Source organism: Anabrus simplex, chromosome 5, assembly GCF_040414725.1.
Source record: "Anabrus simplex isolate iqAnaSimp1 chromosome 5, ASM4041472v1, whole genome shotgun sequence".
NCBI classification, from domain to species: Eukaryota; Metazoa; Arthropoda; class Insecta; order Orthoptera; family Tettigoniidae; genus Anabrus; species Anabrus simplex.
The window spans coordinates 6835248-6858554 of record NC_090269.1 but is presented as its reverse complement, the minus strand read 5'-3'; the positions used below and the strand labels follow the sequence as shown (position 1 = coordinate 6858554).

The window sequence follows — 23307 nt, the reverse complement described above, 5'->3', positions numbered from 1 at the left end:
AAAAATCTCACCTGAAAATTTACATCTTTGTAGATGCCACATTTTGTAAACTCCCCCACCCCTTCAATTGTAAATCGTACTTTGCACGCTTCAAGCCCGTATATTTGTACAATGTAAGACGAAACTTACGTGTCAAGTTTTCTTTGAATATGTAAATATAGGAAAAGGAAACTATGTCTATTAATATCGAGCGCAGTACCATTATTAAAACGTCGTTTTTTCTAGCGATTATAGTGTCCTTTTTCAAAATCAAATCAAAATCTCTTTATTTGCAAATGAGGTGTCCACCTCGGTGGCAAATGGTACACTAAAATACATTATTGTCAAGCACTAAATTTTAAATTAACAAGAGGCAAAGAAAATTTTCCTAGAATACAATATTATACAATTTACGCTAATAATTTGTTCTATTAAACACATACATCATCCTTAATAAATTTATATTGTTTACAAAATTCTACTTATAATATCTTACAAACATAGTCAACTCATATACAATATGTGAAATTACTTCTAATAATAATATACAACTGGTATAAGATTAAAATTAACATTGAATTTATTTACATATTTATATTTTACCCATTTTGGAACATAAGTAGCATAACGACCTGCTGCGTCTTAACCAGAGCCCCTTTTGCTACCACTTTTCAGAGTTCCTGAAGGGCCTTCACAGCTACCGTAGTGGTCCCAGGGCCCTCGAAGTCCCCACTGTACTTCACCCCTACAGGCAGTCCCCTACTTGGGCTGTCCAAACTCCATAGACCAGGGGATGGAATTAATTTAATCACACACATTTTTTATTTACAATATCCTGCACTGGTCGAATGCCCTCTAACATTTCATTTATTTTCTCTGTTGTTGTTTATTCTCTTCTTGAATATCTGTACAGATTTTGGAAAAGGATCAAACACTACCCCTGGTAAACTGTTCCACTCCTTCACGCCCTTCCCAATGAATGAAAATTTACCCCAATCGCTTCTGCTAAATTTTCTTCTAATTTTGTACTTGTGGTCAGTTGTACCAATATAATTATTTTCCAACTGAAGCCTCTCACGGATGCTTCTTCTCCTGTATAGGCTCTATATAATCCTATAAGTCTAGTTTTCTCCCTTCTCTTACTTAAAGGTTCCCAACCAAGTTCCTTTAACATTTCTGATACACTACTCTTTCTCCTGAAATCCCCTGTTACAAACCTTGCTGCTTTCCTCTGCACACCATCTAGTTCTTTTATTAGGTATTCTTGGTGAGGATCCCAAACACTGTTTGCATATTCCAATAATGGACGAACCATACTTAAGTAACTTTTTTCTTTTAATTCTTTGTTGCATCCTTTAAGTAGCCTCATTATGACATGTAATGATCTGTATGCTTTCCCAACAATGTCATCAACATGACCCTTCCAGTGCAAATTACTTTCAAATCTCACACCTAAGTATTTGCACTTGCCATCTTTTGTGATAACTACCTCATCCAAAGTATATTCAAATTCAGTTTTAAAGCTCCTGTTTGTAAATGTTGTAACAGTTGATTTGCCTCCATTAACCTTCATATTATTTTCTTCAACCCATTGTTGGATACTCTCAAGGTCCCTTTGTAATTCTGAGCAATCCTCAATGTTATTTATTTCCCTATAAACAATTATGTCATCTGCATACAATCTTATTTTCGATGTTATACTGTTCCCTAAATCATTTGCGTATATTAAGAAAAGTAACGGACCGATTATACTACCCTGTGCAATTCCCTTCCAAACTTTCTCTTCCTGTGATATATAATTTCCTACTTTGACTTTCTGAACCCTTGAATTTAGAAATGTTCTTATCCAACGTATAACCCTTACGTCCAGTCCTATTCCCTCCAATTTCTTTAATAACCTTCCATGTTCCACTCTATCAAAGACTTTGGAAAGATCTATGGCTATGCAATCTGACCTGAATCCAACTGATCTGATATGTCCTGCTGAAATCCCACCAGTTGTGCCTCACAACAAAATTTCTTTCTAAATCCATACTGGCTCCTCATGAACCAATTTTTATCATCACATATCCCTCTGATGTACTTTGCTATTAAACTCTCCAGTATTTTACAAACTATACTGGTCAGGCTGATTGGTCTGTAGTTCTCTGGTTTCCTTTTTTTATAAATTGGTATTATTATAGATTCCTTCCATTCCTTTGGTATTACACTATTATTTATGACATAGTCAAAGATAAATTTTAAATAAGGCACTATATACCACCCCATCGTCTTTAATACCTCCCCAGTAATTTGATCACTTCCTGCTGCTTTTCCTTGCTGAAGCAGTTGGATTTCTCTGAAAATATCTTCATTTGTGAATGAGAAGCTTCTTGTTTCCCTATGTGTCTCTCCCTCTCTATCTTCTGTTATGGTTTCCAAGTCCTGACAATCTTCTACTGAATCTCTGAATTCCCTACTGAAGAGGTTTGCTTTCTCAGTATCTGTTAAATAGTGTTCACCCCCTTCTCCCACCATTGTAGGAATTTGGATTCCTTTTCCTTTTTGATTCCTAATATATGAATACAGCTTTTTCCATTTCCCTTTGTGGTCATTACCCTCTTGAAGAATGCCATTCATATAATTCTCTTTTGCTTCCTTTTTCACTCAAAATTTAAAATAATGAACTCCACATTTCGCTGAATGATTCGAGGAGAGCTTCGTAGTAACAATCAAACGTCACAGCTCCTGGCCTGTGCCAATTGTGTTCGATGCTTTAAATGAATGCAACATTTGATTTTTCCATATCCGGTAACGAGAAATGCAGTGATCAATCGATCATCTCGACACTTCGGATGCCATATTCGGAATTTACGTTCAGTTATTAGAATTTTCAGTTGGTACGATGGCGATGCGCTTGCGGCATGTATAAAGCCTGCCATGCACATAACTACGAGGACACATGCCATGATATCGGTTAGGTTAGGTATTTTACTTCAGGGACATAGTAGTTAAGTTTGAATAGTAGAGATATAATGTGATGTTTGTTGACATTTGAGTGTGCATATTTCTTGTTCTTATATATGTGTTGTTTCTGATTATTCATTTTATGCAGTAGCATTAAGTAAATACGATCCTCGAAGGTATGTGCGAGGATGGGAGTGTGGCTATTGTTGCGTCAAGACGAGCCTCATCGGGACAGCTTAAGTTAGCTAGGATGGTGATGTTTATTGATTTTAGTTACGATATATATCATATAAAAAAAGGCATTATTACTAGCTGGACTCGCCGTAAATAAAATTAAACTTCTCTTAATGTAACCATTATATGAAAATAAGAAAAGGGTACCCAAAACAAGTAAAGAACAAAATAAAAAGAATATGAGCATATAGGTGATACATTCAAACGGAACAGGTTTCAAAACGAGATCTCGAAAATAATATTGTTAATTTCAAGGTTCAGGTACATTAATGAATAAATGTAAGCTGGTGTTCGTTATTTTGAATAGCTCTTGGAAAATGAGGATTAATTAATTCAAATTCACTGCATTATGTTGAAATAGGCCTAAATTACGTCAGCCGTCTTTGTGTCATTATCAATGATTCCAGATATTTAAAATTAAGATCACGCTTTGGTTTCGTCTTAGTTAGGTAGGATCACTTAAATTAATAAAAGGAATCCGATCCAGAATATCTCCATCCTTTCATTATACAATAGATGTAAGCAACCTTACCTGTACATTTAATGGCAATCTCAAGGTCATATTGAAGTACGAATAACTCTAACGTAAAACAAAAGTCATGGTCGTTGCATGTACGTCACAAATTATAAAAATAGATAATGCAGACTGAACGGCGACGAATTGATAACCTCAATGCAGAGATTCAGAAACCAGGCCGCCCGATAGGATTCCAAATCCGATTCTCACCACAGACGCGACACGTATTCATATGGACACATTAGCTAGCTGCGGCATACATAAAGACCTACGACTCTCTGAAATAGCCCCACAACAAGAAGAAGCTGTTAAGAACCTGAGTGTAGAGTGCTCCCAGTGCTAATCGACGGGGCTCGACGCGATTGCATGCCGCGTAATGGCACAATTGTCACCCAACAGTGCCGCGTAATGTCACAATATTATCCATAAATTAGTTTCAACAGACTGAAGAACGTGATAGTTCTAAATTAACTCATCCTACCTCTGGTAGAAAAGAAGTAGAGCCTATCCGTGTTGTTCTTCAGTTCAAGGTGTAGACTAACTTTAAATCCAGACGCGGAACTAGCTACGGAGGAACATCATAAGGAGTTCGGACAATACAACTCCCTATCCTAAAGCTACAACCCAAGCTATAAATACGTATCAAATGGCTGTGGTGTTATCGGCTGAATTTCGTTCCTCTGTTGGTATTAGGTTTTAAAGGATATTGCTAGCTCGGATGTAGCGGCATTAACGGAAATCTAAAAGTTTACTTTAATAACATTTCCTGCTATATTATATCGATTCAACAATTACGCTGGGAATCGAGCTAGTCCAGAAAGCTCCGAATGCCAGCCTAACTCTACTAATGAAAAAGTTCAGAATTGTTAGCCGCAATGAACCACAAACCGTGCTACCATGGACTAAACAGGGAAGGGTATTGAGTTTGTAAAAACGCAGGAGCTGTAAAATACGGAGTCAGAAAAACCTCTCATCTAATGATGTTTTAGCACACATCTATTTCATCTTAAAGTATATCATATGAATGTAAATTTGACTCATATTTTGTAATTTTCAATACATTAATTTGAAGCAGCTGAAGATGGCCTAATGAGGCCGAAACATGTACTGCTATTAATTTCAATCTAATGTTTTTGCAATTTTGAATTATGAATACATTTGAATGTACTGACTAGGTGGAACAATTATACTAGTTTTTTCAACTTATTTGGATTTGTGGTGCAGACTGCAATTTGTTTGCTCTTGTGAGTCCTGATGTAACACCGAGGAGTGAGCCGTCATTAATATCATTACCAGAGTTTGGATCTTGTTTGGGATTTCTCAACATTCCAAGGCTGCTTTTCATCTTGAAAACAATATCACATCCATTACCAGCTAGCCAAGCCTGCTGCAGCTTTACCAGTATGTTTTAATTTGAGTTGGTCTCAGAAGCAAAATTCTAATGTAAGTTTGCTTTAAGTTAAATATTTAATTAAGTTTATGCATTAATTCAGTATATATACTGTATTTTGGGACTTGCATCTTATGAATATACTGCATACAGGAGATTTTCAGTCTCAGTGGCATGTAAACTATCAGAAAGTTCAATTCAATTCCATCTATTTAGTTATTTGGATAAAGCTACAATATTTAAAGTTGTGAAAGACTACAAATTAGAACTGAAGAGATTTTGATGATGATTTAATTATATTTATGACAACACAGAGAAATGAATCAAACAGCATAGGACTGTAAAATTGTGAAGGAATCATTATCTCTTAATTCATATAGGCTAGACTTTTGACAATGTAGTTTCAAAAAAAGAAGAATTATCAACAACATTATGAACAAACTACAGAAGAGGTATTTGTGAGAGACGTATGTGGACGGTATCTGAGTATCCTTTAACACAACAATACAGTATTTAGAATAAAATTATCAGATGTATTGATTTTATAAATAATCATACGCCTGCTGGGTTCTATACTCTGCAGATTGAGGACCTAAGAAGAGATAATCACTAAGAAACACAAGTATGAAACACACACACAACCAATACTAAAATGAGACAGATGAATAAATTTCACATGCAAATTCTTTATTTCAACTATAATTGCAGTAATTTTCTCTACTAAATGAATACAAATTACCTGCAGCAAAAGTGACTTCTGGACCTCAGTGCACTGTCGAACCTTAGAAAGCACAATGAGTTAAATCCATTACAAGTCCTGGGTCACGAGGGCATAAAGGGAAAAGAACCTGACAAACCTGTCCAACAACAATATCGATCATGTTTTACCAAGACCAGAATTAGAAGTGATCTAGAGCTAGTGGAAAGCAATCACAGGACTCAAACATGGGAAACTTATTAGAGGACCATAAAAAAACAACTGAAGAACTACTTAAGTGCAGTAGAATTCAGTTAAGATTTATAGTAGCACTTCTTACTTGTGAAGAAAATTTTTAAGTAAACCAAATGGCAATTCTAAAGAGAACCTAGAATGCAGATTATGCAGGAATGAGGTGCAACAGTTGCAACCAGCCATGGCCAGCATTTTGAAAATCAGAACTCAAAGAGGCAAAGGGAAGAAAGACGTTTTGTTTGGATGAGGTTTATATGCTATGAGATGCACAAGATACAATATACAAACGGGAGTCAAGTGAAAACCTTAAACATGTAATGAAAATTTGAAATGCCGCAGCATGATTCTGTCAGTTGGCAGTAAGTACTGTTACAAAGGCTTTAACAAATATCCTATATGCAGCAGCACAATCAAGATAAGCACACACCATCCAAGTATCCATGTAACAATGGCTGTCCCAATTCAGACATGAGCGAAAGAAGAACAGTGGTCTTGTTAATCGGTTTCTGCATAGTGAAGGTGTGAAACCTCTTGAAATTAACTGATGAATGTGGTGATTCAGTATGGCGATGAAAGTTTGTCACAGCAGCAATATGACAGTGGTCCCAGTTCAACAGTTGCAACCAGCCAAGACCAGCATTTTGAAAATCAGCACTCAAAGAGGCACAGGTAAGAAAGACGTTTCGTTCAGATGAAGATAAAGAGGATGCATGAATGACTGCACAGACAATCAAATCTAGGAGAATCCATGCACTTTGTAAACACTGGAGGATCTGCACTGAACATAGCAAAATGACACAGTTTTGTACCATTTTCAGTTAAAAAACTGAAAAAAGTTTTCATTTGGCCTGCTCACATATTTTGGAATATAATCACCGATCGAAGGAATTCAGCACAGACTCAAACCGATTACAATGTATTATGAACTCTTGTATTAGATTTATCTTCTCGTTACACGCTATGATGTTCATATTACCCCCTTATTATTGTCAGCTTTTATTTCTAAAATTAGAATATAGAAACCTGTATGTGGCAGTATTAATATTTTGAATATTAAACGAGAATATTCCCTAATAATCTTCAGAACTGGAATTTCCTATCCTCTTTCCACCAGTATGATCCCTCTCAGCAGGTCAGCAGCAGTTTCTTTGCTGTGAATGGAACTAGGTCATCTTACCGTGAGCATCTCCTCAATGTGTATCACCAGGTCGAATCAATCTTGTGGTGTGAATGTACGTTTACTGCGATTACGTTATTTTGTGTCATGTTACTTTCAGTTTGTAACCATAGCTTTTAAGATAAGATTATGAATATTTTTCTCATATGTAGGCCTACACCATTAAAGAAGTGTGGTTACAAGAGAACCATGAGTCCTAACTTTGCCACTATGAAAAAGGCATATAACAACAACAACAATAATAATAATACAAAGTATAAATTTCTGACGAAAATTCTGGGACCCAAGAAAGCAACATCAAACGAGTTTACCTTCTGTTTGAGATCAAATCAAGAGCTGTATGAAAAATGTGAGAACATTTCAACCTCGGTAAGAAAAAGGCAGCTGACTTTCTACGGACACCTGAGAAGAATGGGACCGGAACGCCCAGCAAATAAGATCCTCATCTTCCAGGAAAAAAGAAAGACCCAAGTTCCATGGCTGAAAGAAGTTCATCAGGATCTTAAAAGATGTGGCATTGAGGAGGGAGATCAGAACAGTGCGGAGGTGACGGATCTGTTCGTAGAGAAACGAGGAGAACAACTAGGGTGTTCTCGGATGAGGAATGAGCAAAAGCAGGCCAGAGAATGGAGAAGTATTGGCATAAAATCAACAATCAAGGAAGTTGTGTAATCATAACCCGTAGGAGGTTGTAACGATCCTAAACACACACACAAACAAACAAACAAACAAACAAACAAACAAATAAATAATACTGGGACTGTGCCCTCTAGTTAGGAACACAGGAATTACAGACAGGTTAGAACAACAAACAGTGCATTCAGAACAATACTGACAGACCTTCCTGCATCAACAGATTCAAGTACATTTCTGAGTAACAGAGACAAGAGCCACTAGTATGGAAAAGGTCACTGTTACTGTAAATTACAAAGTAAACATATTACTATCAAGGAATATTAATAAACAATTACTGAGTTTCTAAACTTACCACCTCCGGAATTCCAGCGGTTCTCAGTCATACTCTCTTTTAAAAGCTAAGTTCCATTTGAGGCCTGGAAAGAGAAAACACACAGACATTAACCCAAGACTCTGTAATATCCAAGTAAGGGAAGAGAACGGAACCTTTACAGGGCTAACAATGTAAATCAGATTTAAGCTATCAATCAACATGTAAACTAGTTGATCTCCTCATGAATTGGTCATTACAATAGATAGACACAACTCTTTCTAATCTACTACAACATCCAAGCACATGAACTGCCTATACATCAGAACTCTGTAACGTGCAAATGGAACAAAAGAGGGGAGAGGGATATTGTCTATTCTCTTTAGCCCTACACCAATGACCAGCCACTCCCCAGCAATGGCAGAAGATTTTTTACGCTGATGAACTTGCAACTGCACCCCAGTGCAGCTTGAGCAGCACCTGGACAAAATCCACAATCACAAGAATCAGCTCAAGCCTAAACCAAGTAAAACACAAATACGTGCATTCCACCTCAGAAAACTTCAAGTAACTTGGGAGGTGTAATTCCTAAACCACTTTGGGTGCTACAAAGACAATCAACACTACAGATTTGTACCGAAGTAATGTTGTAATTGCATGCAATGTTGCTGCCTGTTGTTGTTTAAAGGGGCCTGACATCTAGGTCATCGACCCAATTGCATGCAAGCTCTGTATGGTACAAGTAGGCACGTGCTAAAAATGTGGACACTGCAAGGAACGAGACATGTAGACTTTTCACTGAATGCCCGAGACCAATGCCTTGGCTGGAACAGCTCCCCCTACCATCAAGAGGAAGAGACAAAGGAACAAAACCCTCATTTTTGAAGAAGTCTTCCTCGTGAACAGTCAAGTTTTTCATTTCATTCAGAAATCTTAAATAATCGATCACACATAAGAGAAAAATGTAACTATATATGCACTAATGTTCAAAATAGGCACTAACGTTCAAAATATGCATTTGTAAATGCATTTTTTTTAAATCCGGGCCGTAGTGATCAGGTGTTAACACTGACAACACAGATTAAAGCAAGATTCGAGAAAAGACTGAAGACTGCTGCAGCTTTTGTCGACCTTACATCAGCCTATGACACGGTCTGGAGAGAGGGACTGTTGCTCAAGTTCGTTCAAGTCATCCCTTGTCAGAAGCTAGCATGCTTACTAAACAACATGCTATCCAACTATCGACTTGCTGTATTGATGATGATGCTTTTTGTTTAAAGGGGCTTAACATCGAAGGTCATCGGCCCCGACTCACTGTATTTCTGAATGGTGAAAGAAGCAGGTGGAGATCATTAATAATGGTTTAACTCAAGGGTCAGTATTATCTCCCATTCTATTCAATCTTTACTATTTGCTTTATGTCACATGGACACAACCATGGAAAACCATCTTCAGGGCTGCCAAAAGTGCAGTTCGAACCCACTATCTTCCGGATGCAAACTCATAGCTGCACACCCCTAACCGCATGGCCAACTCCCCTGGTGTTTCCCTCTTTCATCTCGTCTTATCTGTTTTTTAGTTTGCCCGTCTTTGTCATCGTGTGTATGTTTATGGTTCCCATTCTGAAAACTCTTTTAGCTTTGATCTTCACTGAGGTTCTGAGAAGCTCCAATTCTTCCTACGCCCTTCTCGGCAGGTGCCCCAGAATCCGATTGCCTGCTTGTGATGTTCTTGGCCAACGAGGAATTGTCCCCTGGGGTAATCTAGATTAGAGGCGGCGATCCAGTGTTTATATATTTTCCAAACTCCATTTTACCTCAATTATTCCACCATCGTATGAAGCATAAAGCTGAAAAGTAAGTTTGTTGGGACGGCTCATGGCTGTCCAGTCTTATGAATGAATTTGTTAGCCCCAGAAATTGTAATCAGGTAAACAGCTAATATGGAATCAGTCACCTGGATATATTCTATTTATTTATTTATTTATTCAATCTGACTCAACGTGGTTTTATCTAAAGGTCACAGAATAATGATAGATTTTTAAAATACATATTTTATTTAACAATTCTTCTTCCTAACCTTCAGCACTGGATATCGACTTGTCCACGGTGAGATGCCCTTCCTGACGCCAACCCTTTGTGAAGAGATGTACTTGGCATGTTTCTGTGGTGTGCTGTGTTGCGCGCAGAGGAAGCGAAGTGTATTAAGATGAAAACAAACACCCAGTCCCTGAGCGAGAAGAATCAACCATACATAGTTAAAATTTCCAGCTGGGAATCAACTGGGCACCCTCTGAACTGATCGTTCAGCCAAGGAGCCAGATATTACCGGTATATGCATGTCCTAGGATCCTGCAAACAGAGAGAGTTTCTCAGAAACACTGAACATCATCAAATTAGATCATTCATAGCCAAAGAACCGAGGAAGAAAGCCTTTAATGTTCATGAAGTAGTTCACAGATTGCAGTTCGTCGTATCGATATAATAGCCTTCTGAGAACACAGCCCAAAAGGCTTCATCATAGACCGAACTGTATGGTTTGAATACCACAAAGGTCAACCAGAAGAGGTAAACCTAGAGATCTACGAACCTAGAATTCCCTATTACAAACTGAAATACAACCTTTCAGAGATTGAAGTAATAGGACTGATGATCGGAACACGTGGCACCATACTTCGTTTCCAGCTACTAATGGAGGGCATTCACAAAATAGTTACAATACTCCAATGAAGTTCCATTATATAGCAACTGTGGCTTTCACGGCCGGTGGTACAAATCATATCAGTGTTTTCCGGGCTCGTAGACCGTGGTCTAGGAGCATGTGATGATCGCGATGTTCCATCAAAGACTGCGTTTCGTATTGTCAAGGGTTCTGACTGACTTTGATAGCAGCGAAGCTCTCAGTAGAATGAAGTGGTTGCTAGCCTATTGGTCTGCCATGCTGGGAGGTGTGGGGTGGGTCACTGACTGGCTGCATTAGAGATCGATGATGGGTTGTAAGGAGGCAGGCACTGTCGTGAAGAAGAGTTTCGACTTTATGGTGTGCCTCAGTTTCTTCACAGCAATGTGCAGTGACATTATTCTGCATCCACCAAAGTGTGTAACAGATGAGGTTTCACTTTTTCGAGAATGGAAGTGACCATTTCATCAGCCAGTGGAATAACGTGATTTCTTTTGAGGTAAAAAAATGTTGTACTACTTTTTGGTGATGAACAGTTTTCACTTGACATACGCAGAAATTCAACTGCTGGTCTCTTAACGTCTTTTTATGACATGAAAAGGTTTTTAAGACAAACAAACGGATCATTTTGAGGTGTACAGTCAAAACATAAATTTTATTTACAGAGATAGCACATACCCCTAGGAAGCAGAGAGAAGAAGGAAATCACTACAAAGCTTGATCAACTCATTTTTCACTGTCCCAGCGTAACTTGGCAGCTCCAACACTTTATAACTTGGCGAACAGGTTGTGAATGTAAAACACACGGAGACAATCTAATTATTGCAATAAAATTAATGAATCAATACATTTCTATTTTTTAATTTTTTTCAATAATTTCAATAATTGGCCTTATGTCATACCGACCCAGATATGTTTTATAGCGATGATGGCATAGGAAAGGGCTAGGAGTTGGAAGGAAGCAGCCGTGGCCTTAATTAAGGTATAGCCCCAACATTTGCCTGGTGTGAAAATGGGAAACCACAGAAAACCTTCTACAGTGCTGCCAACTGGGAATCAATACATGTGTGAAAATGTGTCTTAAAAACTATCTATTAAGGTGGGTGAAAGTTTACAGGTTACACTGAGAAAATAACATTATCTTCATGCTGTGTCATCTATAAAAATGAACAATTCTAATTTGAACGATGAATGAACGTGTGTACTTAGGGGAACATTTCAGGAAATGGTTGAGGAGAAATTGGACCAATGGAGGAAAACACTGGAAGAGTGAGGAATGAGAAGAAGTTAACCAAAGACCGAATGAATACATGGTCATGAATGGAAAAGACAGCTCCATAAAACTGCTGGACAAGACGTTACCCACTGTTACCTGGAATTGGAGGACTGAACATAGACAGTGTGGCTGGCTGAGTGCAAGAGTGTGGTAAGATGGAGCTGAAACATGGACGAACAAAAGGCATCAAGAAAGTAAGATGGAGGTGACCGAAAGGAGAATGGATGTGTGGTGAGAAAAAAGGAAAGACCAAATTAGAAATGACTGCATCAGGTGGAAATCATAAGCAAGTAGATTCAGGAAGATGGGTTGAGATGGTTTGGCCACAGAGTGAGGAAAGCGGGACAGTTGAGTTGGGGTGATAACTGTCGCTAGAAAGAAAACAGGCGGGAAGAACAAAGTAGCTGACGATCTGGGAGAGAAGTGATGGACAACAGAGGAGGAGGCCCAAGAGAAAGACATCAAGGAAAATGATTGAAGAAGGAAACGCGATCACATATAAACATGGGAATTACAACAAGGGCAAAAAAAATTAATGTGTGTACACACTCCACAACTACTGCATGTGGATATGGTGTGTAGTAGTGGGTTGTTTTTTTTTTTTGCAAGTTACTTTTTTTTTTTGTGCTATTTACTTTACGTCGTATCGACACAGATATGTCTTACAGCGACGATGGGATACGAAAGGCCTAGGAATTGGAAGCGGCCATGGCCTTAATTAAGGTACAGCCCCGGCATTTGCCTGGTGTGATAATGGGAAACCACGGAATACCATCTTCAGGGCTGCCGACAGTGGGGCTCGAATCCACTATCTCCCGATTACTGGATACTGGCCGCACTTAAGCGACTGCAGCTATCGAGCTCGGTGCAAGTTACTTTACATGGTACTGACACAGATAGGTTTTACAGCGACAATGGGACAGGAAAGGGCTAGGAGTGGGAAGAAAGCGTCCGTGGCCTTAATTAAGGTACAGCCCCAGCATTTGATTGGTGTGATAATGGGAAACCACGGAAGGGCTGCCAACAGTGGGGTTTGAACCCACTATCTCCCGAATACTAGATACTGGCCGCACTTAAGCGACTTCAGCTATCGAGCTCGGTATGTGTGTAGTTTTGGTCACGTAGCTATTGGCCTACATTTGGATGATAGTGAGTTTGATGCCTACTGTCGGCTGCCCTGAAGATGGTTTTTAACGGTTTCTCATTTTCACACCAGGCAAATGCTGGGGCTATACCTTCATGGTTACTTCCTTCAGACTCCTAGCCCTTTCCTATCCTGACATCTCCATAAGACCTATCTGTGTTGGTGTGATGTGGATGTGTAAAATGTACCACCACATTACAAGTCCAGATATGGTAAAGAGCTACATTATAGCACCAAGTTTGCCAATTATTATTAAGCGTATGGAACTTACAGAATGGACAAGTATAAACAATATTATACAAAAGAAAAACCTGCAAAGAATACATGGTACTAAGTAAGGAACAATTACACATGGATATCTGCACTAGGGATACTGAGACATCAGCAAAGTCTTTCCGGTCTCCACTATAAGAACGCAGAGGGCATTCGTCCATTATATGATGCATGGTCTGGACCACTGCACCACAATCACACACTGGAAAGTCCCTGAAGCCCAACTGGTGAAGGGAGAATGCAGATCTTCCACAATTAGTGCAAAACCTGTTTAGTGATGACCACGTTCGCTGGGGCATGATTTGGATTACAGAGGCTTGGCCACTCCGGAGCTGTATGAAACCATTGCTCTTTCCATCCCTCTTTTAAATTGAAACCAGCATCCATTAGATACTTAGCTGCTTACGGGATTTCAGCCTTTGTCGCCAGAGATCTGCAACATCCCTCTCATAACAAAGTGCGTGTTTTGTTCTGGCTGGGAAGAGGTTCTGCCCTTGTTTTACACTAAGTGCGCTGCTTTACTTACATCAGTGGTTGTCCTCAATTATTAACACTGACAGATGTAAATAACAAAAATGTATTGTCTCCAACATTCAAGATGTGATTCATGAAGAAGACTAATTTCCATTTTTATTTCAACAAGCTTGATAGCTGCAGTCTGTGAAGTGCAGCCGGTATCCAGTATTCAGGAGATGATGGGCTCGTACCCCGCTGTCGGCAGCCCTGAAAATGGTTTTCCATGGTTTCCCATTTTCACACCAGGCAAATTATGAGGTTGTACGTTAATTAAGGCCACGGCCACTTCCTTCCCACTCCTAGCCCTTTCCTGTCCCATTGTCGTCATAAGGCCTATCTGTGTCAGTGCGACATAAAGCAACTTGTAAAAAATATACATATTTCATCAAATGGACATTTTTATATGAATTTTTTTTGGTTAGTTTTAATTATTTTCAGTTTTACATCACATACTTTTCTATTTTATTCCATTCACTGTTTTAATATTTGGCAGAAGATGCCCTAAATATTAGCCAAAAACAAGTACCAAAGTTCGTAATAATGACCTCTGAAGTTTTTTTAATATAGGCTATACTCAATTGTACTGACTAAGGTGCATTTATTTTAATTTTTTCCTTTTTCATAGGAATTTTCTGTATTATACATTGTGAACATTGATCCATAAACTGTAGGTTATATCCAATCTGAAATGCTCTATTTCAGTGTTAAGTTTCTTGAACTAACTTAAGTACAGAATCAAATATATCAATATTTAGAGTTCAGAGAATTTATTTTTCTTTTGCTTTACAAATCATGGAAATGTCATGTTTGGCAAATATGTTGTCAATAGGCTTTAGATCACACCGACACAGATGGGTCTCATGGGGACGATGGGATAGAAAAGGGATAGAGTGGGAAGGTAGCGGCCGTGGCCTTATTTAAAGTACAGCCCCAGCATTTGCCTGGTGTGAAAAAGGGAAACCAGGAAAACCATCTTCAGAGCTGCCAACACTGGGGTTCAAACCCACACCTCCGTGACCCTAACCACACAGCCAACTCACTCGGTCCAAATATCTCGTGTCATTTTAGTTATAAAATGGTAAAGACAGCTTTCATACCAGACCCTGTGAAGACAGCAGTATTATAGGAAGGGGTGTGTGTGTGTGTGTGTGTGTGGGGGGGGGGGTTTGCATGTGGTGGTACACTCGCCTCAGGGGAGCAGTTGAGGAAGCAGTGTTCGCTGTACCCAACATGGATCTCAAGTTGCAGCAGCACGCTTCTATTTAGATTTTGTGTTCTCCTGGACACAAACAGTGGAAATGTTGCAACAAGCTTACAGATAGGAAGTTATGGGAAAGATGCGAGTTTTTGAGTGGCACAAGCGCTTAAGGAGAGTAAAACTGATCTTGAGGATGCTCCACGCCCCGGAAAACCCTCAACTTTGAAAGCCGACATCAATGTGAACACAAGTGATGTCATCTTGCGGGAAGACCGCCGTTTAACCATTGAACAAATTGCTGGAATGATAAACACCTCATATCATCCAGTGCCTTTGCTGGTGGGACCTAGTGTTTACAGTGCACTATGTCTTCCGGTATAGGCTAGAGCAATTTTGTTACCTTCATTGATCTGTCTCTGTCTTATCCTTGGCTTTGACAATATGAAAGTGACTGAGGTATGAGCGATGATAGTAATGTCATTCCTTATGCAGCCAGTCTCTGCTATGAATGGTGTGAAACTGTTGCTCATAGGGTTGGTTGGTGCATGCATTTCAGTGGGCTTGGCAGACTGATATGTAATAGCAACTTCTGGCTCGATGAGGAAAGCAATGGGTAACTACCTCACTCCTCATTTCCCTCGTACGCCTCTTCAGTGGTGCCTAGGCCATCTATGACAGCTGATGGCGGAGCTGTATTGGATCCAACCAGCTTCGGGCTGATGACTAAACATACATACATACATGGATCATCCAAAGACATTATACGCAATATTCTAGGCCATAGAAAAGTTTCAGCAAAGTGGGTGCCACGTGTGATGAATGATGAACAGAAGGCTCACCGTGTGATGGCATGTCAAGAATGGGAAGGGAGACTTTGGTGGGAACCGGATTTTTTGAACAGCGTTATCACATATGACGGGTCCTGGTTCCATTATTATGATCCAGAGACAAAACAGCAAAGTGCCTAATGGAAACATCCTTCCAGTCCACGACCCAAAGAGGCCAAAGTTCTGGCGAGTGCAGGGAAAGTCATGCACCTTGTCTTTTTTGATAAGCAGGGTATTGTGTGCGATCATGTAGTGAAAAAGCAACATACTGAAGTGTTAAAGGTGTCACTGAAAAGAAAAAACGCAGAAAAAAAGACCAAACTTTGCTCAAACGGGATGGATCCTGCACCAGGACAACGCACCTGCGCATCGAGCAATCAAGACACAAGACACAATAATCCAATTGGGCACTGAGGTGATGCCACATCCACTTTAGTCACCAGACCTAGCACCATGCAACTTCTGTTTCCTGCAGTGAAAACAGAACTTCGGGGTCATCACTTTCAAAGTGATTGAGAGGTAAACAATGCAATTTGGAGTACACTCAACAATAAAATTCTTTCAAGAATAAAATTTTAGCATAAGACCACTTTTGCAAAAGAATTTAGCATAAGACCATGGTAGTTAGTATTAAGTTCCAATGTCTAATAGTTTTAAGACTTGACCTTAAGATTAGTATTAGGCTGAAGATTCCCAAAAATAGGGCAAAACATGTTCCTAACTAGTGTTTATAATTCATGTAGGATTTAATCACTACAAAATATAATTGTATTGAATAGGTGGACACAGTAATTTTATTCTTGAAAGAATTTTACTTATTGTATCTTCAATACGGAACAAAATGAGATTAGTTGCTTGTATGCTCAACAGACTATCAAGAAGGGGTTTCAGGGGGTGTTTTGAACAATGGACTGAACGCTAGAACCACTGTATTGTGTCTGACAGAGAATTCTTTGAAGGTCTGTATAAGTGAATTTGAATAAAATCACTCCGGTTATTTTTGAAACCCCCTCGTACAGTCAAACATTTCTGAAATGTAACACTGTTACGCTGCTTCCTTTGCCCGTGCAATCTGTATGACAACCTTCCCAGCATTTAGTGTTGCCGCTACAATTTCTCCTCAGTAAAAACTGTACTGGATTGGATGAGACACACATTTCTCACATATTTGGTAATAGATGTGTTCTTCTACAGCACAAGTCCACTGACTTCCCACTCACGTAACACAATTCTGAAAAATTTGTCAAAACATAATAGAGAGTGAGAGTCTACCTCTTATTTCAGAATTAAGGAATTAGTGCTAAAGAGTGGAGATCTTGTATTTTTTTTTACAATCTGCTTTACGTCACACCGACACAGACAGGTCTTATGGCGACGATGGGATAAGAAAGCTCTAGGAATGGGAATGAAGCGGCCGTGGCCTTAATTAATTTGACTGGTGTGAAAATGGGAAACCACGTAAAACCATCTTCAGGGCTGCCGACAGTGGGTTCGAACCCACTATCTCCCGGATGCAAGCTCACAGCTGCACGCTCCTAATCGCACGGCCAACTCGCCTGGTGTTGTGGCCTTAATTAAGGTACAGCCCCAGCATTTGCCTGGTGTGAAAATGGGAAACCAAGTAAAACCATCTTCAGGGCTGCTGAAAGAGGGGATCGAACCCACGATCTCCCGAATGTAAGCTGATAGCTACATGACCCAAACCACACAACGAATTGCTCGGTCTACAAAATTAAAACCTTTAAAAAATATATATATTTTTTAAATTTCCATAATTTGTAACTGGCATTTTTTTTTCATTTTCAACCATATAGGTCAGTTTTTCACTCTCCTGTAAAATGAGGAGTTGTTGCATTTTTAAGTGATAGAATAAAGATTTTGTGATGAAACTCACTTAACAAGAACAGTCATTAATTCTATTTATGATTTCAGATACATTAATTCACAGTGAAGACAACTAACAAGTCTACTTTCATTTGAGATAAAAAGCCTTGAAGTTAAAAATGTGTAAAAAAAATCAAGTGATAAGATATTTGAAAAATAGTGCTCCATGCTTTCTGGCCAGAGATGTTTTACTTCTATGCTTTGGGCTTCAGGAATGAGATGCATCACTATTCAAATAAAGAAATCAACATTTAATTAATAAATCCCCAAGAAAACTGTATAGAGTTGAACCAAAGGAATGCTTTAGTGAATACTATTCAGGAAGGGCACCTCCAGTCAAAATCAAAATGAGCCTGGGTGGGTCCAAAAATAACTGTGATAAGCTGAAGAATTTTAGATTTTAGTATAAATATGGCATAATCCTTGTGTACCAGTTAACAGCTTAATAAAGTGTAAGACAGTATAATTACTAAGTGTCTTCAAATATTCTTTATTCTTTCAAAATAACCAACACTCCCCCACCATAACTCCAGAAAAGTAGCAGTTTAAAATGCATGCCAGGTATATGGGAAGACATACTATAGAGCGGCCTAAGGCTACCAGATGAAGTTTCTGTGTCATTCATGCCTGTGCATGGGTGCATTCACGAACAATGCTCAGGCAACATGGAAGCAGAGAATCATGGGCAACGATGGACCGTGTGGTACTTAGGAGGGAAGGAAAGGCTGCTTCACACATTCAAACGAGATTGGCATGTGGGGAAACAGTACCAAGCCCCAAAACCATGACAATACACAGACACATGGCAATGGGCAGAATGTTGCCAACCTGAGAGCTCTATGGTACACCGTGCTGCCTCGTCTGCCATACTGGCCAAATATTGCCCCTAGCAACTAACTGAGCAATGAAAGAGGCCATGCAAGGTAAGAAATTCACCTCCAATGACAAGCTTCAGGCGTGTGTCCAGCAGTAGTGTCGGAACAACTCTAAAGAATGGCTTCTTGTGCAAATAAGGAAACTGCAGAGAAGTGGCAAAGGTGCACACACATTGGCGGAGAATACCGCTAATATAATCTAGGTTACATTTATTTTGATTTAATACTGTGATGAAAAACGTTTGGTGTCAATCATTTTAAAACATTCTAATAATAATAATAATAATAATAATAATAATAATAATAATAATAATAATAATAATAATAATAATAATAATAATAATAATAAAAATGAAGTCCATGGATTTCAGGAAAAATCTGGAAGAAAGGTATCCCCTGAACAGATGAAAGAAAGGAGTTACATAGGCATAAAATGCACCAATTCTGGGCAAAGGTCAAAGCCCAACAACGATGTAGGCCCATTCGAACCAAGAAGAGGAAGAAAAAGGAAGACATCCTAAACTTATAGTGTGTCCCTGCAAACCATAAAAAACTTTAGTGGGACATAAAACCAGTAAGTAAACATTATTATTAAACTTAAATGATATTTTCAACATAGCCTAAAGTCAAGATACTTTCAAAAACAAGATCTCTATAATACATTTACGTATTTGATCATCTTGAAGCACTTATGTCATCTGAATCACTTGTAATCTCTTTAAAATCAGCCATGTTGTGTTAATACGGAACACAGCTGTCGAGTTGTACCATTATTAAAATAACTTCCTTGTAGGTTTACCTAACAGGAACTTTCACAAAGAGTAGTTGTTGTGCCACAATTAAAATAATGTCTTCATATGTGCTGACTTTTTTAATTCCATCAAATTAAAATTATGTGTATAGTTTTTGTATGTAGTTTTTTTCAAACGAATGTGTTCAGCCAATGACTTTTAGAAAGCTCTTTTAAAAATACTTGATGTTTCAGCAATAAACTCTCTCCTACAACAGCCAAATTTTGGTAAGAGTTGCCATTATTTTCAGAGCAATAATAAATACAATTGAAGACTAAGTAACAATTGTGCTTATTATCGGACTTTAACACCTTATTTTAGGTCAATTTTCCCAAATGCAGGCAATTCACTACTTTGGTTCATTAGTGAGAGCCAGAAAAGGGAAACAAAGAAACCAGAGTTGATTTCTTTTGGGTTTCTAATTCTTCAAGAACGGGGTAGACGGGACTCCTTAGTCGTGGTGAAGACAACCTGTTTAGGAGTAGGATGCTCCAAAATCAATGTTCCCAGCCAGTGGATAGGGTTGAGCGTGGGGTTAACGGCCTCACCTCGTAAAAAAAGCATTGTTCAGAAGACTTCTACGAGAAAACCAGATGGAAATCGAAGACGACAAAAGCTTAGGAAAAGGACACGAGTAAGGAAAGCGGATATAAACATGGTGACATGGAATGTAAGAACAATGTAGAAACCGGGAAAAATGCAAGAAATTGTAAATGAAACAAAAAGATTTGGATACGACTTTGTAGCAATTCAGGAAATAAGATGGAAAGGGCAAGGATGTATTGAAAAGAAAGATTATAACCTCTATTACAGTGGGCCGGAAGAAAGAACAGGACAGTTCTGTACGGGATTTATAGTACATGGGAAATTGAAGAAGAGTGTAATAGGATTTGAACCTAACTCAGATAGAATATGTAAGCTTCGGATTAAGGGGAAGTTTAGGAACAGAACTGTTATATCAGCACATGCACCAATTGAAGATGCAGATGAGGAAAGGAAGGAACAATTTTATGATGAGTAAGTACAAACCGTTGAAGAGGGACCAAGATATGACATGACTATTATTTTAGGAGATTTCAATGCCAAAGTGGGAAAGGAAGAGTGTATGAGACCAATAGCCGAGAAATATACACTACATGATGAATCAAATGAGAATGGTTTTTACTTGGGACAGTTTGCAACTACGAGTGGTCTTATAATTAAAAGCACCTGCTTTGATTATAAGAAAATACATAAAGGAACGTGGAAGATGCCAGGAAGCAATGTGGTAAATCAAATAGATCATGTACTAGTGACAACGAGGCATGCAGCATTAATTACTGATGTAAGGACATGCAGAGGGCCAAACTGTGATTCTGATCATTATTTAGTAAAAGCAATAGTAGGCAAAAATTGGCAATAGGACAGAGGAGACAACCTACGGAAAGAAAGAAATGGAATTTGGAAAAACTACAACAACCAGAAGGAAAACAAGAATTCCAGTCAAAAATGAATAATACTTTACAGACGATTGGACAAGTTTCTGGAATAGAGGAAAGGTGGGCAAAAGTTCAAAAGTGCATACAAAATGCAGCACAAGAAACACTGGGTATAGCCAAAAAGAAAAGAAATATTTGGTTCAATATGGAGCGTGAGGAAGCGATTGGAAAGAAGAATGCAGCAAGAGCAAAAATGTTACAGAGAGATACAAGGTTAAATAGGGAAAATTATGAGAAATGCAGACGTGAAGCTAATAACATCTATAAGAAGAAGAAAAGAGAGATGATTAAGAAGAAACTAGAGAGTATAGAGACACAAAGGTTACAGAAGAGGACAAAGGAATTCTATAATGAAATTAACTATTTCAGGAAAGGGTATAAGCCAAGATTGAATGGCTGTAAGAATAAAGAAGGTAATTTTTTTTCTTTTTTTTTTTTTTTTTTTGGCTTTACGTCGCACCGAGACAGATAGGTCTTTTGGCGACAATGAGGGAGGAAGGGGCTAGGAGTGGGAAGGAAGCGGCCGTGGCCTTAATTAAGGTACAGCCCCAGCATTTGCCTGGTGTGAAAATGGGAAACCACGGAAAACCATCTTCAGGGCTGCCGACAGTGGGGTTCGAACCCACGATCTCCCGAATACTGGATACTGGCCGCACTTAAGCGACTGCAGCTATCGAGCTCGGTGAAGGTAAGCTATTACAGAATGAAGAGGAAATAAGTGAAAGATGGACCGAATATTTCCGAGAGCTCCTTAACAAGAAAAGAGAAGATGTGGAAGAAAGTGAACGGCATATGGAGCAGAATGGACCAGAACAATGGATAAATGCCCCCACATTGAAAGATGTAGAAAATGCTATTGCAAAATTAAATAACCATAAAGCAGCAGGAGAAGACGGAATAACAAGTGAACTGATTAAAAATAGTAGCAAAGAAATGCTAGGAGAGATACATGAACTGATTATTAAGATTTGGGAGGAAGAACGGATACCTGATGAGTGGAATACAGGAATAAATTTCCCAATATATAAGAAGGGAAATAAGTATCAATGCACTAATTATAGGGGAATCACACTACTGAATATCATCTATAAAGTATTTTCAAATATCCTATTACAATATCTGACTCCATATGCTGAAGAAAGATTGGATGAAGTACAGTGTGGCTTCAGGCGAAATAGGAGCACAGTAGATCAAATATTCGTGGTACGTCAAACGATGGAAAAATGCTATGAGCATAATATAGATCTACATATGTTGTTTGTAGATTTTAGACAAGTATTTGACAGTATATACAAGGATAAGCTATATGAATACATGGAGACAATAGGAATACCACAGAAACTGATTAGGATGTTCAGAATCACTTTAGGAGAAGTAAGGGCAAAGGTGATGGTGGATGGAAGAATTGGAAATGAGTTTGCTCTTAATACAGGAGTCAGACAAGGTGATGCACTCTCAGCTACTTTGTTAAATCTGGCAATTAGCCAAGTCCTTTATAAAATAATGGATACAGGAAATATTGTATATAAATCTAAACAAATTTGTGCATATGCAGATGATGTAGTGTTAATGGCCAGGAATGATAGATATTTGAAGGAAATGTTTCTTGAAATGGAGGAAGCGGGGAAAACGGATGGGATTGGAGGTGAATGACAGTAAATCTAAGTATATGCATGTGACTGTTATAGAGGGCAGAAGAAGTCAAGATAATCTGACAATAAACGGCCATAATTTTGAGAATGTACGAAGTTTTGAGTATTTGGGAACCGTGTTGACAAATAATAATAGAATAAGTGAGGAGATACATCGTAGAATAATAGCTGGAAACAGGGCCTATTATGCTAATCTTACATTATTTAAATCTCGTCTATTGTCTAAACTTACAAAATTAAAAATATATAAGACCCTTATTAGACCTGTAGTGACATATGGCTCAGAAGCCTGGAACCTTTTAGTTGATGACGCAAATAAATTAAAGATATTTGAAAGAAAGATTATTAGACGAATATATGGCCCAATTCAAGACCAGAATGGTTGGAGGATAAGGACGAATGCTGAAATACAAAACATATTAGACCAGGAGGATATAGTCAGATTTATTAAGGCACAGAGACTGCGATGGCTAGGCCATGTGGAAAGAATGGAGGAAGATCGAATGCCAAGAAAAGTAGTTAAATCCCGAGTAGACAAAAGACGGCGACAAGGAAGGCCCCGTAATAGATGGA

The 23307-nt window shown here is 38.6% G+C and overlaps 1 protein-coding gene across 7 annotated transcripts in view; it reads right to left on the bottom strand.

The window, feature by feature from the left end:
- The window catches only part of Tlk (Tousled-like kinase), an 883856-nt gene that overhangs the window by 773802 nt on the left and 86747 nt on the right, over window positions 1-23307 (bottom strand). For 6 of the 7 annotated variants that reach the window (XM_067146736.2, XM_067146743.2, XM_067146741.2 and 3 more), the window contains exon 2: window positions 8184-8247. In XM_067146736.2, the coding sequence (XP_067002837.1) occupies window positions 8184-8214 (31 nt within the window). In that variant the 5' untranslated portion in view covers window positions 8215-8247. Of the gene's footprint in view, window positions 1-8183; window positions 8248-10220; window positions 10240-23307 lie in introns of those variants that run through there. The other variant, XM_067146738.2, reaches the window with a different exon arrangement.